This window comes from Styela clava, chromosome 13 (assembly GCF_964204865.1).
Source record: "Styela clava chromosome 13, kaStyClav1.hap1.2, whole genome shotgun sequence".
Classification (NCBI taxonomy): domain Eukaryota; kingdom Metazoa; phylum Chordata; class Ascidiacea; order Stolidobranchia; family Styelidae; genus Styela; species Styela clava.
In genome coordinates this window covers 7,782,527-7,799,128 of record NC_135262.1, presented here as the reverse complement: position 1 = coordinate 7,799,128, position 16,602 = coordinate 7,782,527, and the positions used below count along the sequence as shown (strand labels likewise).

The following is a 16,602-nucleotide window of genomic DNA, read 5'->3' as shown; positions in this document are numbered from 1 at the left end:
CACCCTTTGTAACCAATTTATTTCCACATCCTACTTTACTAAATTATAGTAATTTTAGTGTTACCGGTAACTTTAATTACTTACTACAATCTGGACTATAATTTGGCAATAATAGGCTCTAATTTGGGGAATGAAATGGTCTCGCCCACCTCTTCATGCACCCAATTCTGGCAACTTTGGTTGGGCAACTTGGCATTTGACTCCAACTATAATCAGCTTGGCAATATGTTTTCAATAGAATCTTCCTTTTATATCTTAATTAACGATTAGAAGATCGATCAATTTGGCAATGGCAATCATTACAAAAATATCAATATGGTGTGGCAGAAATTTTTTTTTTTCTTTCCTTGTATTTATTTATTTATTTTTTTTGTTTACTGTATAATATACCCTAAATTTATCGCGTCTTAGTCTTACTTAAATAAATTCTCAGTGGTTGTGTGTGTGTGGCTGGTGGGTGCATGTGAGCGTGTGTGAAATAACTTAATAATTTTAGGTGAGTAAACACGTACCACTTCCTCTCGGCAAAACCTTCCATCTTATATTTTGTACGTTATAAACCTTATCTAAGGTTTTGTTTGCTCCCCTGATTTCATAATCAGTTTTTATTTATTTGTTTTTATCTGTCAAATGTATTGTTATGCTGATTATGGAGTCGAAATAAACTTATAACTTATTATTATACTTATTATGTGTGTTTTGTATTGTTCGGCTTGCCAATGTTTTACGACCTGGAAATAAAAGAGGTGTTTGCCATAACACGTCGTGTTGAAGAGCTTGGCAACTCCATTGCGGAAACTTTAATTGCAAAAGCGGGAACATTTTCATTGTATTCCTCGGTGCCTGACAAAAGCACTGACATCAAGTTTACTGCTCAGTCGGCGACTTGGCGATCTGCTTGCGGGGAGTTGATGATGATATGAAAATTGTGGAGCTCGCAGACAGTGTCCATGTTAAGGGTACGACTAGAGGCATTGGTTTGTTTTAAGAGCTGTGATAAAAATGATCAAGCGTCTTGGCTTGTCTTTGGCGAAACCTTCGAGAATAACCACTGATGGCACCCCATCAATGGTTGGGAAACAACAGTTTTATTGTTCTAATATTTGTGGAAGTTGTTGTGGTGGTATTGTTTGTTTTTTCATTAACCTGTAGTCAGTGTAACAAAACTAGAACATAACTACCATGTTAAGTGGCCCGCGCAAATATTAGTGAACCACATGTGGCCCTTCGGCCAAAAAGGTTAGCCGACCCTGAACTATGATATTCTGTATAAATGGAATAAATACTTTTGTTAATATCATTCATAATACAGTTTAAAAATTGTTAGTCAATCTATCAACTTTGTTTGGTGTCAGATTACTGGGGTTTCGCGTTATTGAGAATCTCCGAGTTAGACAGATGCAAAGAATGGTTGCGCAAGATCAAATACTGTATCAAAAAATGAACGCAATGATCGAATAATGTCACATTCATCAGTGGCTATATTGAAATTCTAATCTTATGCTACTTGCTAAAAACAACTCATAACTTTTGTATTGAAAGCGTGCACTCAGGGGAGGGGCGTGGTAGCCGCCCGTACAATACGTGCGTTTTTTACTTTAGTAAAGATGACATTTCTGACAATACGTGTACAGTATAGGCTTGTGCGACTAATTATAGTGATCACTGCTCTTTCCCGCCAATGTGCTCTTCGGGCAATTGCGTGAGTTTGATCTTAAACATGCGAGTTTGTTGCTTATATCGATGATTTATTTAGTAATATCCCTTAATTAACTTTTGACGACAATACTTTCTCGGTCACACCTAATATACATAACATCATTACTATATTGAGTCTGCTTAAATCAGCTTATGTTAATCAAACAATGTGCCATGGCCCATCAAAATTACTTAGGGGCCATTGCTGCCCCGGGAGTGAACTGTCCAATTCAAATGAACCATAAGCCAAATTTTCCCCAATGAGTATAATCGATTTAGCTTCATATGGTGTAAAGCCCATACCGTACTCGAAATATAAAACTCTGAAAATGAGTACGAGTATGTTAGCAGTGATAGCATAGTCATTGCATACATATTATACAGCCACAAATCACTGGTAAGCATAATGTTTGTGATTGATTTTAATAAATAATAATTGCGTATTTAAATATTATAGCGAGATTTAATAGGCATTGATGACACTTATTATTTATCTTTATTGCATTCATGACATCTTAAATAAGGATTTGGAGGATATGCAGTCTCTGGCACATTATGATAATTAGACACCCCAATGATTTTCAGGGACACTGACCATTGTCATAGCCTTTATAATATCAATCGGCGATTTTTTTCATTCTTGTAGGAACATTACCCATTATTTCTCCGTTTTCTTATAAAGCCAAATACCGGCAGAAGCAGCTGCAAATGGTATTGCGGCAGGTAAGGACACTGCGATTCCGGCTACAACGCTACCAGCTGCTAATGTTCCACTAACTGTCGCTTTCCTGGAGAAATTTGAGTCTGAAGCGTTCCTTTTATTTATAGAATGAATTTTCTCCATATATTCCTTTGCCGATTTCAGAAGTAAAACAACCGAAATGGGATCTCTATCATCCTCTGCTAATAAATTTGCCAGTGCTTCCTCGTATGTTTTATCCAATGTGCTTTCAGATGTATGGATCCAACCTCTTTCCTATAACGTCAAAAATATATATCATAGTTATCTTCTTCCACGATGGAAAGAAAAAAATCACAAGTATTCATTCTAACCTGAAGTTTTTTACGGTATTCTTGCTTCCACAGTTCAATATTTTCGCGGACAAGCCTTTCTCGTCTGTCTTTCATTTTGCTTGCGAAATAAGCATCCTTGCTTGAAATTTCAGCTTCTAAAATTGCCTCCGATTTCGAATCCCCATCTCTGCCATACCATGTATTATTCATTAAATGCAATCTTGCTTCTTCCCGCGAACATCTGATTATATCATCGTATTGCTGCCACCTCTCTGCGGTTTCCAAACGCTGGTAAATTTACACTGTAATTTTAACTGGGAACATAATTACAACCATTGGAAAATTAGTGAGTAATAGCTCATTCTTATCAACCATCCTGCCCTATTAAATGGAGTAATCAGTTACAATTACAATAAGGTTAAAATACACTGAGAACTATTATGAAATAAAACTATTATGAAAATTAGTTTGGCGCTAGTTACAATGAAAGGCAGTTCTTGTTTCAACAACAAAAAAAATTTGGTCTATTGGTTCACTACATGCCTAATCTATTGATTAGTACGCACGCCTCGTGTCCGCCAAATACAACTTTTCTATGGCTGTAATTTTAACTCGGAATAGAATTACAACCATTAGAAAATTAGTGAGTAATAGCCTATACTTATCAACCATCCTGCCCTATTAAATGGAGTAATCAGGTACAATTACAATAAGGTTAAAATACACTGAGAACTATTATGAAATAAATTTGAAAATTAGTTTGGCGCTAGTTACAATGAAAGGCAGTTCTTGTTTCAACAACAAAAAAAATTTGGTCTATTGGTTCACTACATACCTAATCTATTGATTAGTACGCACGCCCCGTGTCTGCCAAATACAACTTTTCTATGGCTGTAATTTTAACTCGGAATTGAATTACAACCATTGGAAAATTAGTGAGTAATAGCCTATACTTATCAACCATCCTGCCCTATTAAATGGAGTAATCAGTTACAATTACAATAAGGTTAAAATATACTAAGAACTATTATGAAATAAATTTAAAATTAGTTTGGCGGTAGTTACAATCAAAGGCAGTTCTTGTTCCAACAACAACAAAAAACACGGTCTATTGGTTACTACATACCTAATCTATTAATTAGTATGCACGCCTCGTGTCCGCCAAATACAATTTTTCTATAGTGATCCATATCTAGGGATGGGCATTTCCGAATACTTGATGATTTCAGAATCGATTATTTTTTTCGAAACGAATCACTAATACTTGGGGAGTCAATGGGGGATATGTAATTGTATGCGACTTTTTTATTGTAATTGGTTTTGTCAACAAATGAATTACTGAAAACATAGAATACATCACTAAGACAGATTGCTGAGAGTTTACACACAATGGAAAACACTCACTACATAAAATGGTCGTGTCAGAATTGCATTGAAAAAATATGGCTTTATTAAAAAAAAAAATTGGGGAATCCACCTCAACCATTGGCAGAAAGAAAAAAACAAAATGGCGACAATTCGAAATTTTGCTCTGAACCGATTCGAATAATTTACTATTCCAATTGATTCAAAGTGCCCAGCCCTATCCATATATCGATTACATGTTAAACAGTGTTCGGAATGGATTATAAATACTGCAAGCGTAAGAACGAAGAAGAAAGTCACTCACCTGCAGTACATTCATTTCATAATTAGCCAACGTTTTTTCTTTTTGCATTTTAAAATTGTGAACTGCAATAAGCTGGAATAAGAAAAATATCAACACCTTTTTGACATTATCTTAGATAGTTCAAGATTTTAGAATTTTGTTTCAACATAGGTTTTTTGAAGAGATGCATGGAGAGGTTGGATAGTCTTTAAAATCTTAGATACAGTGCTACCTCATTCAGGTTAATCCAAATCAAGATTTCAAAATGTGATTAGACAAACTATGGTTCCCTAGCCGAGTAAACATATATATGCTCTGTTTATTATGATGTAGTCTGTGTATAATGATTAATGTCATTTAATGTTTAATGAAGTACAGTTTTAAACTCCAAGCGATAAGACATTGTTACCTCCATTTCATCTGGCAATACTGGACCTTTTCCGGACAGTAATATATCAGCACAATTCTTGACATGTTCATATAATTCCTTACCAGTGGTGCTTGTATCAGACCCAATATTTTTAGGTGACAGTTCGTCGGGACTGATGAATTCTTCTGCCAAATGTTCAATATGCAAAGCGAACTTGCTCCCTAAATCTGAGAACCGAGATTGAAATATATCAAACTAATAAGTGACTCATTACTAAAATTAAGTGCAGCACTTCGTATAGTCTCATCAAGTAATTTAGGGCAGACAGAGAAAAGAGATAGCAGACACACGAAAGGTGCACAGAAGTGGGACCGACTGACATGTATGGCAATTATCTGTGAGGTCACTAGATGTTTTGATCTTCAGTCAGTGTTTTGTGTTTTTCTTTGTTCAATATAATCTGTGTGTAATGTGTGATTAACAAATATTAACAAGATCCTGCAAATACAACATACTGAATTGTAAATCAGTGCTATTAGAAGTAGCCATTATATGATTATGTACGCAACACTACAGAACATAACATCGTCATTGAATATTGTGGGCCCTATGTGAAATGAATTGCTGGACCTAAAGAATAATAACTAAAGATCAACACGAAACGAGTTTTCAATTAAGGTTTAATTTGGAACGCGCGAGTAATTCCAGGCCAGAGTCAATTTTTTTTATCTATGCCGATGCCGTTACAATGCCCTAACAGCTAGCTTAGACCAAAGAAGCAACCCATGCCATAAGATCAATAATCAAAAAATTGTTCCTGCAACTACTAGAGAGCCTAGGAATGACCCACAGTTACACCCAGTTATTTGTAACTGACCCTCCTGCACTTAAGGTTGTACACCCCTGGTCTACACAATAAAATTAAATTTTCACTACCTATTGCAAGCAGTGGTGGCGTCTCCTCGCCTGTGATTCTGACTTTTTCAGCTGGTTCTGGCATCAGATAACAATTGATGTTATCGAAAGTATTCTCCAAATATTGATACATTGACATTTTATCAGTATTGAAAGACTTCAATTTTAAATTTGTCATGTATTCTCTTCCACCCGTCTTTCCAAATTCATAGTCTATGGGATTTGCCCAGTCACGAACCAGAAATAACAAGTCCTAAACAATAGAATGAATGTTCTGACTCCAAGATAGTGTGGCTTCGGAGCCGCCCATCTTTGGTACCCCCGAAGTATGTGAACTAAGATGGCGGCCTCGGAACATAGCATGAGAACCAGGTTAGGGTTAGGCCCCAATTTCAGGTACAAATACTATGAGAGTCATTTGACTGGTCCTCGAACTCGTAATGGAACTAGAATAAGGAAAATTGGAATAAAATTGTGGCCTAACCCTAAAACCTGGTGCACATACTACGTTCCGGTGTCCGCCATCTTGGTTTACATACTTCGGGAATACCCATTTCTTTTCCCATTTATTCATCAAATATATAAAAAAAAGTCTGCAGTACCAAAAATAATTTTAAGACCATCCAAAGCCATTTTAAATATTATTACTAAACGAATAAACTGTGTGCGCAGATTGCATCTGAGTTTTCGACAGCTGTGTATCTTAATTGCAAAGTAAATAACGGTGCAGGTAGCCATATTAGGATGATTACGGTACTCAATAAATAAAGTAGTAAGTCAATAGGAGGCAATGCAACAGTGTTACCTCGTACGAGCGCAATAATAATCAAACACTATTTTTTATTAGATAATTACTCAACTGACCTGAAAATACTTTTTTTCCTTTGAATTGGGAACACCGTCAATATTGTTCTGGTCACTGAAGACAGGAAACTTGGAGTATTCCACAAAAGACTGAACAATAAACGACACAAATAAAGTTAGTTAGTTAGTTACGAAAGGTTAAAATGCTTACTAATACGATAGAGCTACCTATTTGCCAAAGATTATTGGGAACACTCGCTATAAATTTATTGATATACAGTATATCTTCAAATAAAATAGACTTTTATTAATATTCTACTAAATGATACATTGCTGAACCACTATCTCAAAAAATATGGTGATATGAGTTCATGACAGCGCTCACAAATACAAGTGTATAATATGTATATATATAGTATATTGTAATATAATCAGTACCTTCAGATGTTCTAAGTCATTTGATTGAATTTGTCTTGAAACGTTGAATATTTGCAATGAACTGAATAAAGTGCTCAATGCAAATACCCTCACACTGTTTTCTTTTTTAGATCCATGGTCGAAATTTCCTTGGGTATCCAATAGTATAACCGCCATCTGAAATACACCAAGAGTTGATTTCAGAAATTGAAAATTTGAAATAACACAGTAGTACGGTAAATATAGGCCTAATAATGATTTTACCTTCGATCCATCAGATTTTTTCACAATAAATGGTTCACTCCACGCAACAATTCCTGTGGTATGGGATTCAGCACCACCTCTCCAGCTTATACCTTCATTGAGTTTAGCCCAAGGATCTTCTATTAGCCAATTTTTCTCCTAAATCAAGGATAGAATAAAATTTTTATCTTTTTCACAGTGGTGGAAAGCCAATAACACGACTTAATCATATCGTCCAGTTACCATTTCATGTTGAGTATGGGATTAGTTAGCCAAGTATTATTTTCAGATGCATGGACTTGAAGCCGTAACATACGAATGGTTATGTGAACCACCATACAGCAGTGCAAAGTCCAGTAATTCTCTCGCACAATCTCTAACCCATGCAGGGTAGTACCCCATTGGTTCTTACCCCATTTTTCTGAAAATAACGTAGAAATAGATTCAATAGAAACGATTTTCCCATTCGAAATGCCCCAGCTATCGATATAACAACAACAGGCATATCCTTGACATTTTCCCCGCAAAGAAGTTGTTTCAAATTTGATTCTTCTAAAACCAGTTTTCCCTGCTTTTCCACCAACAAAGGGAGTTGTCGTCCTTTACTTATTGCTGAAAAGATTATTCATATAAAATTCTTGCTAAAAATTCAGGTATTTATAAATTTAAACTTGAATAAAAGTACAGCAGTTATTTTATTTAGGGTTTTGATATTTTGATCAGTTTTAACTTATTTATTAATATTTTTTATAATGGTTGTACCGTGAGAAGCTGAAGACCACTTGATGGGACATTTGATGGGAATCTTGTGGTGCAGCTTGTATGTCATGCAACCTTGTAAATCTTTTTAGCAAATGATCACTGATATACCGTAATTCTCCGTGTATAATACGCACCCATGTATAATACATGGGGCTATTTTAGGATGTGGATTGTATGAAAATACTAAGGTCCATGCATAATACGCACGGTCGAATTCAGTCACTCACTTTGGTCACTTGCGTCAACCGTATTTGGTATTTTCGGGAAGCCAGCCTAGCAAGTTTTACTGTGATTTAATAAAATGTTTCAAGTGTTTATGACATTGACAGGTCTGTGTCTGTCAATCTCGGAGTGGCTTTGAATTATCGTGCTTTTACATATCTTAGAGCATTTAGAAAATGGTTGGGAAAAAAAGATTTGTGAGCGTTAGGTTTGCCGATTGGTCAAAACGAGAGAAATGAAACAAGCCGCAATTCAGAGTGAGAAAAAACGATTTAAAAACATTCAGTTTTGCCGATACGGCAAAACAGAAATGAGGGACGCCAGACTGGACGACAACAACAATCAAACTATCGATTTGAAGTGACCTTCTTATCACTTATATACACTGGTTATTGAAATAGATGCGTTGTCCTTTGTAAGACAAGATAGTCCATTCCGTGGGTGTGATTCCACTGCAACAAGCATGATCTGGTTATTACGGACTTTGTCACATAAAATTAATAGAAATAAGACGAAAAGAAAACATGTGTATTTTGCAATTGCATGTAAAATATCGATCAGGATTTTTTGAAAATTTTCTATACCAATGTATAATACGCACCCCCTAATTTTGAAGATGAAATCTGGAACCAGAAGTGCGTAATATACACGGAGAAATACGGTATATCAAATATGATCGGTAAATGTCACGGGTTCTATAAATTTAACGCAAAATGTAGATATGTAGAAATGTATGTAAAGAGCTTAATTAGCCACATTTTAGTTTTTGTTTCCACTGACCTGAAAAGTTTGAATAACTTTCCTTTGCAAGAATTGGTTTTCCACACTGATTAGGCCGAAATCTTGTGCAGAAGACACTCGCAGCTGATGGCAAAAACACCAAATACCGGAAATTTTTCAACATTTTTACATATAAAAGTATTTAACTCATAACTAGCAAATATGCGAAGAAGAAAAGAATTTTTAGGCGAGCCTCCCACTTTGGGACCTGTATTTTGGATGTAGTGTAGTTTAGGGGTCTCTTGTAGTTTCGTATCTGAAGTACTTCCTATCCCCACCTGACCGCGTCATCTAAAAACGTCACTGTGACGTAATAGAGCCCTTCAAATTATACGAACTGTCATTCAAGACGAGCACCCGACATCGAACAGCTATTTCTCTCGTTTTCTCGTCGTAACCATGGTCGTAACGATCCCAATATGAGAGAGATCGCAGTCATCAGTCAGTTCTTTATCGTCGGCGCCGTGCCATTTCGGGCGATTGTACGTATATTTGGCAAGCTCTATGACGTGATTGTGTACTCATGTGGGGGTTAGCATTGACATGTCAAAAAATTGTTATGCTACGCCCACTAGAAGTATGTTAGGTACACAACATACTCGCGAGGTACGGTAACGTACCACGATACTAATACAGTAATACCACAAGTAATAGGCTACCTACTAGTGGGCCTATGAAAACCATATTTAGGGTAGGATAGGATTTACATATTTATTCTGGGGGAGAGGAAAGCCGACAAGACGGCCTAATCATATGGCGAACCACGGCCTCTCGTCCGGTTACAAGTCCAGGTCGGGTATGGGATTAGTTAGCCAGTTATTTGTTTTCGGAAGCATGGACTTCATGGTGGAGGAAGCCGTAACCGACCAGCGGTTACGTGAACCACCCTACGGCGGCGAGGAGTCCAGCAATCCTCTCGCACATGATCATCCCTGCATGGGATTAGGGCTGCCAACCGTCCCGGAATGGCCGGGACAGTCTCGGAATTGACGTCTAGCGTACCGTGCTGGGATACGGTTGTCCCGGAATTTAACGACAATCAATGCGTTCTGAAATAGAAGGCCATTGTAAGCGTGTCGATTTCATTAAAAACTGGATTCGGATGTAATTCACGCAAACACATTTTTCAATAAAAACGATTACATCTGTATGGTTCATTCAAATAGGATTGAGTTGAAATTTGTGTATTAGACATGTTTCGTCAACCGTGACCTCCGGATGACATGAGATTATATACAGCAGTCACCTTAATTTGAGAGGATCAAAACTTAATCACGTGAGATTTGTTGAAAAATTTAGTTAATAAAGTTGCTGCATGTAACAATATTTCGTGTTTTTAGTTTATAATGCACTGTTAGTGTGATGTTCTTTTATGACCAGGATTTCATTATTCAGTCAGTTTTCAGGCTCGCACAGCCGTCTGTTTTAGGACGCCTTGCTGGCATCTCTTCTTAAAAGATCTTCTCAAATCGGCAAATTTACAATAAAAATTTAAATACCAGATAGACTAATTTCTTGTGTTTTTGTTAAATAATTGAATCTACTTAGCAAAAGTAGTACATTTCCCTGTTTTAGTTTTTTTTGCATTTTTGCGTTAAAGTTAAAAGAGTCAACACTTCACAACTTTCGTTGATTATCATAAATTTATTTACAGTTTGGAAAATAACGCTGCACGACGCGCAGCGCGCACTGTTGCTTTTGACATGCTTCGTGTTTCACAAGCTTCAATTTTCAAATTCTAGACATTAAGGTGTCCCGGAATGGTTTAACACCAAGTTGGCAACCCTACATGAGATGCGAACCCACGAACTGCAGGGCTGCCACTCTAGATATTTTATATCTAGATCTAGATGTTTTTCTCAAGATCTAGATATTAAACATGTGACGTTTTAATTAACGTTAAATAGAAAGAACGACGTTGGTTCGATGAGTCAGTGCTTAGTATTGCATTGTTGCCAAGGCTGCAAGGGGTGAGAATACCTTTTGTTGTTCAAGTTGCTTACTCCTGTACTCCAAGATTTTAAAATTATAAAGTTATTTAAATCTATAGGTGATATTGAATTTGTCTCTCTTTAAACATCAACCTATCGAAATGCCAAAGTGTATGCACCACCAGCAAAAATTTAGAAAAGATTGTCCTAAGGAATCAGCCTTTAAGGAATGGATTGCCTATTCAGATGATAAGAACAAAGCCCTTTGTAGTTCTGCAGGTGGGAATTGAATTCTAGGTTATGATGTTAGCTTCTTCGACACTCAATATTACTGTATTATGTAATACAATGCTCCTGTTTTGTTAATTTTCATTAAATTCAATGACTTCATACCTAGATGTATTTTCTAGATTTTTTTTCAATCTAGATGTTTCTAGAAGTTTTTCGAGGTCAATCTAGATGTTTTTAGTCAGGCAAAAGTGGCAGCCCTGCCACGAAGGGTAATCAGAGATGCGTGGCGAGCGTATTCTTAACGCTTAGCACGATGCGCCACACCGCTGAGCAATTTTTCCCATGTTATTCTCAGCCCCATCTGCCTACGTCATCCAAAAATTTCGTAACTAAGATGTCACAATCACGTCATATACCGTAACTTGGCAAAATATGGCTACGATCGCCCAAAACGGCATCTGCGTTGACGATAACGAGCTCGCTAACGCCAGCGACCTCTGTCATATCGGGATTGCTACGACGAGAAAACGAGAGAAATAGCTTGCTCGACTTCGGGTAATCATCTGTGCGTTTTGGACGATCATCCGTATATTTTGGCGGACTTTATTGCGTTACAGTGACGTAATTTTTGGATGACGATCAACTTCTGTTAAAGCTGATGTTAACAATCTATGCCAGTATGCAAAAACTCGGAATTTGAAACGTCTTAGTTTGTAACTGCTATTAATAATCTAGTTACAGTACGGGATACTAATCAGACTCCAAAATATAAAAGAGTAATATAGATTACGTGCTTGAAATGGAATTGCTGATAATTTGATATAACGGTAAGAATCATAAGAATGCACCCATAAATTTCATTATCTTATATAGATATTACAATACAATTAGGTCACATAAATGAACATAAAGATTCAACTTATGGTTATTGACAAATGAATAAAGTTAAGTAAAATTCGCGTCTCACTTCACTAGTTCAGATAGAGTGAAAATTTGTTATGTCATAGTTATGATATGAAGTAGGAACCATGCGTTAATTCAACACCCAACTGTACTTCCGTTGAATCACCAAAATGCCAGAAGCAAAGTGTAAGTGTTCTAATAAGCTGAACGATTTTCATTATTTGAAGCAAAGACGAATAGAGAATATTTCAATTAATTTTAATTTACAGCTATTTTTATTGTTCATAATCTACCCACAATGGCATTAAAAACGTTTAAACCAGGGGTGTGCAAACTGCGGCCCGCAGGCCAAATGCGGGCCGCAAAGAATAACTGTGCGGCCCGGAGAGAAGTGCCAATTTTTAGTGATGTGCCCTCGAAACGAGCTTTTAGTTTAATTAATCTGGAACGTGCAAGCAATTTCAATCTCCTTGCGCCACAAAGCCTATACCAGTATCCGAGTGTCACTGCAATACACAATGTTATAAAAGCTTGTTTCCTTCTCACTGAATTTGGTTAAAGTCGGTGTGACAATAAATTGAAATAGCAATTTCTTTAGAAATTTTTGCGTTTTAACTCAACATTTCTGCCAGGACCCCGAACAATGCCGTACGATCAATAACAAAATAAAACAACTTTTTGTGCTTGCATCCACAGTAGAAACTCTACCTACGAAAGGCTCTACATACGAAAAATCCAAAGAGAATTCTCTTCGCGAAAATATATTGACTGAAGTAAGATTTTCCACAAACAAAAAACGCGTGTAGTGATATTTGTTTATTTTAGGTTAATTCAATGCAGTGCTTGAAGCACGGATGCCAAATTCGAATTTATTATTCGAATATCGCGAACTTTGATTGTCGTTTTTCGTGTCTGTAAGAATACCGAATATGGCGCACATATCCTAGCGCCGTCGTCAGCGTTTGGTTTTGAAAACATTTTACAATTCTCTCATTTTCATTGTAATCGACGGTAGTCGTATGCGGCGCGGCAGCAAATTACAGTCGGCATGAAATTCATTTTTTGCAATTTAGAGCGTATAAAATAGCTCTTAAATATTAAGTAGTGTCTATCGCGGCGCAGTTTAGGTTGACGGTATTAATTTATAATCAAAAATAAAATTATAACAGCCGACATTATATATATATTTAAATCAGCGCCGACTCGCAAAATAAAAGAAGATCTTCGGTCTTAATTCTCTTTTATTGACAGATGGTAATTTGACAATCAGGTTCACTCATTTGATAATGAGGCTACGTAATTACATTTGCGTTTTTTAAATCAACAAATGATGTCGTGAGCAATATTAAAATTAAAGTGTGTGGTACCTGACCTGGCACACGCCAATCAACTATCTGCCATACCATTGGCCCGTTCGTTTCCCGCAGATACGTACGTACAATAAGATACTACTACGAACAGTTAAAACTAAACAGTTGAAACTAAAAAAAAAATGCAAAATGAAAAAAGTAAATTCCAATTTTGAATTTCATGTGCGTGTGCTCATTTTCGTACATTACGTTCTCTCTTAGATTTCAACTTTTAACGCCCCCCTCACCTCCTCCGGCCTCCATTATCCCACTTTCCACGGTCTTTGCTTACATGGGCGTAGCCAGAAATTTTCAAAGGGGGGGGGGGGGGTAAATTATCATTTGGCAAGGTGTGTCAATGCAAGCATTTAAAGCTACGAAAATTGCTATCTATGATACTGAAAAATGATTTTTTTTTACATTTCAAAAGGGGGGGGGGGTTTCGACCCCATACCCCATCCCCCCCTGGCTACGCCACTGTTTGCTTAACCCATTCAAATATTATGTCCGAGTTTTGTGGGGTCTTGGAACGGATTAATGCATTTTCAGGTAAAGAGCGTCCGTACTTACGGGTTCGGGACAAATTAATTTCGTTCAAATTACCGAAACCCATTCGCAAGTAGAAAATTCTTTAAGGCACACATGGTAAGAAAAAAGAAATACGGAATAAAAACTACAAATTTTTCGTATCCAGAGACTTTTGTGAGTGGAGTTTCTAGGTGCGACCCGCGGCTTCACCCAGGTACCTTTATTTGGCCCGCCTGTGAAAAAGGTTGCACACCCCTGGTTTAAACTATCACTAAGCTCCTGGAACCGAACGAAGGTCGGATTGTGCAATCCGCGCCGTCCCGTTTTTTTTGCTCCAGAAATATGGTAAGCCTACGTCAGATCATATTAGAAGATATTCTGAACTTTGATAATTATTTCATAGACTGCCGGTACGCTACAATAGATAGATACTTAAATAGAACTAAAAGCTAAAAAACGTGATAAACTGAGCACCGTCGAAGATTAACTGAGCGTTTGTATTTCCTCAATCCCTGCAAAAATAGAATGCTTGTCTCATTGACGCCAGACCAACATTACATTAAAATGAAATTAGTATTTCTAGTGCCTTTCTGATATAATCCCCACGAGGATTTCAGCGTTTTGTGGTCCGAAAAACTCCGAGTTGTGTTTAGCTCTTCGTAGCCTTGAATAAGAATTTTACTAAGGCAAGTCGGCAAGCTATTAGTCTTTTCGCTATTTCCTTTCTATGTCAATACACATCAAGGTAATTATTAATTAATTTGTCATAAATTGTATATACTGTCTCCCTGTCTGCTACTTGGCTGGGCAAGTAAAATTTATATATGTTGTCTTTTCCTATAAGCTGTTTTTTTTTCAAGTTGTATACTCCGCGACAGACTCCGTTCTATACTACTGGTAAATATCCTTTACAAGCTACACTATTCTATACTTATATACCGATACCGCAGTCTCGATTAGACGTTACGAATGAACAAACACATACTTCTTGTATTGTCAACAGACATTTCCGCCATTCAGCGTAGTACAAGCAAGCATACTGTTGGTCGTTTTTTTTTCCTGGGCCGTATGCTAAAATTGGGCTTTTTGGTTATATTTTTAATTCATTACCAAAGATGCAAATACTTCTCTTGTGATTGGAAAAAGAACAATTTATGGTAACAAGCTTTGAAGCCAAATGGACACATGGATCATTTTGCAAAATTGTTGTCCTTATTAAAGTTTTCAGTGTTTAAAATCGCACTTCATTGCAACTACCGTGTTTCCCCGAAAATAAGACCGAAAAGCGCGATCCCGGTACCTCGCGCCTGCAAAGCACGCGCTCTACCATATGAGCTACGTCCCCGATGCTATTGCGCCCCATAAAATATTTTTTGGTTTTGCAAAGCAAATCGATCAAAAGAGGATATTTTTACCTCAGGTGAACTCGTATATGTCTTTTAGTTTGAATATTTGTAAAGCATATTCACAAAATTCTTTTATTCGTCATTAGTTTCGACCATAAGCTAAAATACCCACAATACAACACACATATTCATTTGCAATAGGTTGAAGAAATAACAATATGCCAAAACAACGATCAATCAGAGGGTAGCGTGGCCGAGCGGTCTAAGGCCCTGTTTTAAGGCACCAGTCATTTCGATGGCGTGGGTTTCGGATCCCATCGCTGCCAAAATTATTTTTTGGCTTGAAGAAAATCGGCAGGATCAAACTTTCTGAGATTGTAGATACGCGTGCTCTACAATATCGTCACGCTAATAACCGAATTGCGTAAGTCATTTTTAGCAGTTTCGAGAAAAACGTAAAAAACTTCCTAATGATATTGTTATGCCACTGAGAGTCAATAATTTGCCATAGTTCAATTTTTTGATCGTAGCCGGATTTAAGTTAATTTGTATGACGCAATTAAGTGACGTCATAATGGCGCACTGTGACTTAGGTAGAATTGTGTCTATGACTTGGGGACATACGCAATTTTGCAACTTTACTATATGCACCAGTCCTGAAAACTAAACATCCCAAAAACGAATGTAATTCTCAGTATCTACAATGTTTAATTCCCAAAATAGCTAATCAGTTTCAATTACATTATTTTTTATGTTCAAAAATATATATTTCATCAATATAACACGTTCTGCACACCCACCGGAATAAGACTAAGATTAAATATAAAGAATAAAACAGCAATGCACCCAATATAAAAGCCAACCAATGTGAATTGGACTCGGACAGTGAATATCATAAGTGCACGTCTTCCTATACTGTAGTATAAATTCAAATTAATACGCGCTAAGCTAGAATCCGAGATGCAAAAACTCGAAAATACTTCGCAGAGGTTATTTTGCCTTTGTGACGTCACAATAGTACTGCGGTAACAATGACAATTCATTATAACGAAACAATTGCACAAATGTACATGTCCTACTAAATCTCCATTTTTATTGGTTTTGGAATTCTTAAAATAAAATCTGAGTTAACAGACAGGTGCGCAGCATTACATAAATACCTATTTTATAAAAATAACTCAAAATCGCCAAAAATGACTAACGCAATTCGGTTATTAGCGTGACGATATGAGCTTCATCCCCATTGTTCTATTCTACAGTTGTCTGTCTTAGAAATATAACTGATGAGAATTTTATAAATAAAGTTTTATATACATTCAGAAACAACTTCTGGTTGGAGGAAGACTCCACGATTATGGATCGAATAACTATTCAAGTGCAAATTATTATTTTGAAAAATTTTGACGCCTAATTGCAAAGAATATACCTTCATTGTTCCGTA

General features: G+C 36.7%; 1 protein-coding gene across 1 annotated transcript; it reads right to left on the bottom strand.

The window, feature by feature from the left end:
• Positions 1–2,022: 2,022 nt before the first annotated feature.
• On the bottom strand, positions 2,023–9,095 carry LOC120333027 (atlastin-3-like). Its single transcript, XM_039400376.2, has 10 exons — positions 8,874–9,095; positions 7,522–7,721; positions 7,131–7,268; positions 6,888–7,043; positions 6,510–6,599; positions 5,667–5,898; positions 4,770–4,957; positions 4,382–4,453; positions 2,752–3,000; positions 2,023–2,674 (listed from the first exon to the last, which is right to left on the bottom strand). The coding sequence occupies exons 1-10, from the start codon at positions 8,995–8,997 to the stop codon at positions 2,357–2,359; spliced, it is 1,767 nt and encodes a 588-aa protein (XP_039256310.2). The 5' UTR covers positions 8,998–9,095; the 3' UTR covers positions 2,023–2,356.
• Between the last annotated feature and the right edge of the window lie 7,507 nt (positions 9,096–16,602).

What these genes read in the sequence shown, in the direction of transcription:
- LOC120333027 (XM_039400376.2), bottom strand. Translation starts at nt 8,997, where the DNA reads ATGTTGAAAAATTTCCGGTATTTGGTGTTTTTGCCATCAGCTGCGAGT. An exon ending in GTTATTTTCAGAAAAATGGG is followed by an intron (nt 7,269 to 7,521) that starts GTAAGAACCAAT and finishes TCCTTGATTTAG; the next exon opens with GAGAAAAATTGGCTAATAGA. An exon ending in GCCACCACTGCTTGCAATAG is followed by an intron (nt 4,958 to 5,666) that starts GTAGTGAAAATT and finishes CTCGGTTCTCAG; the next exon opens with ATTTAGGGAGCAAGTTCGCT.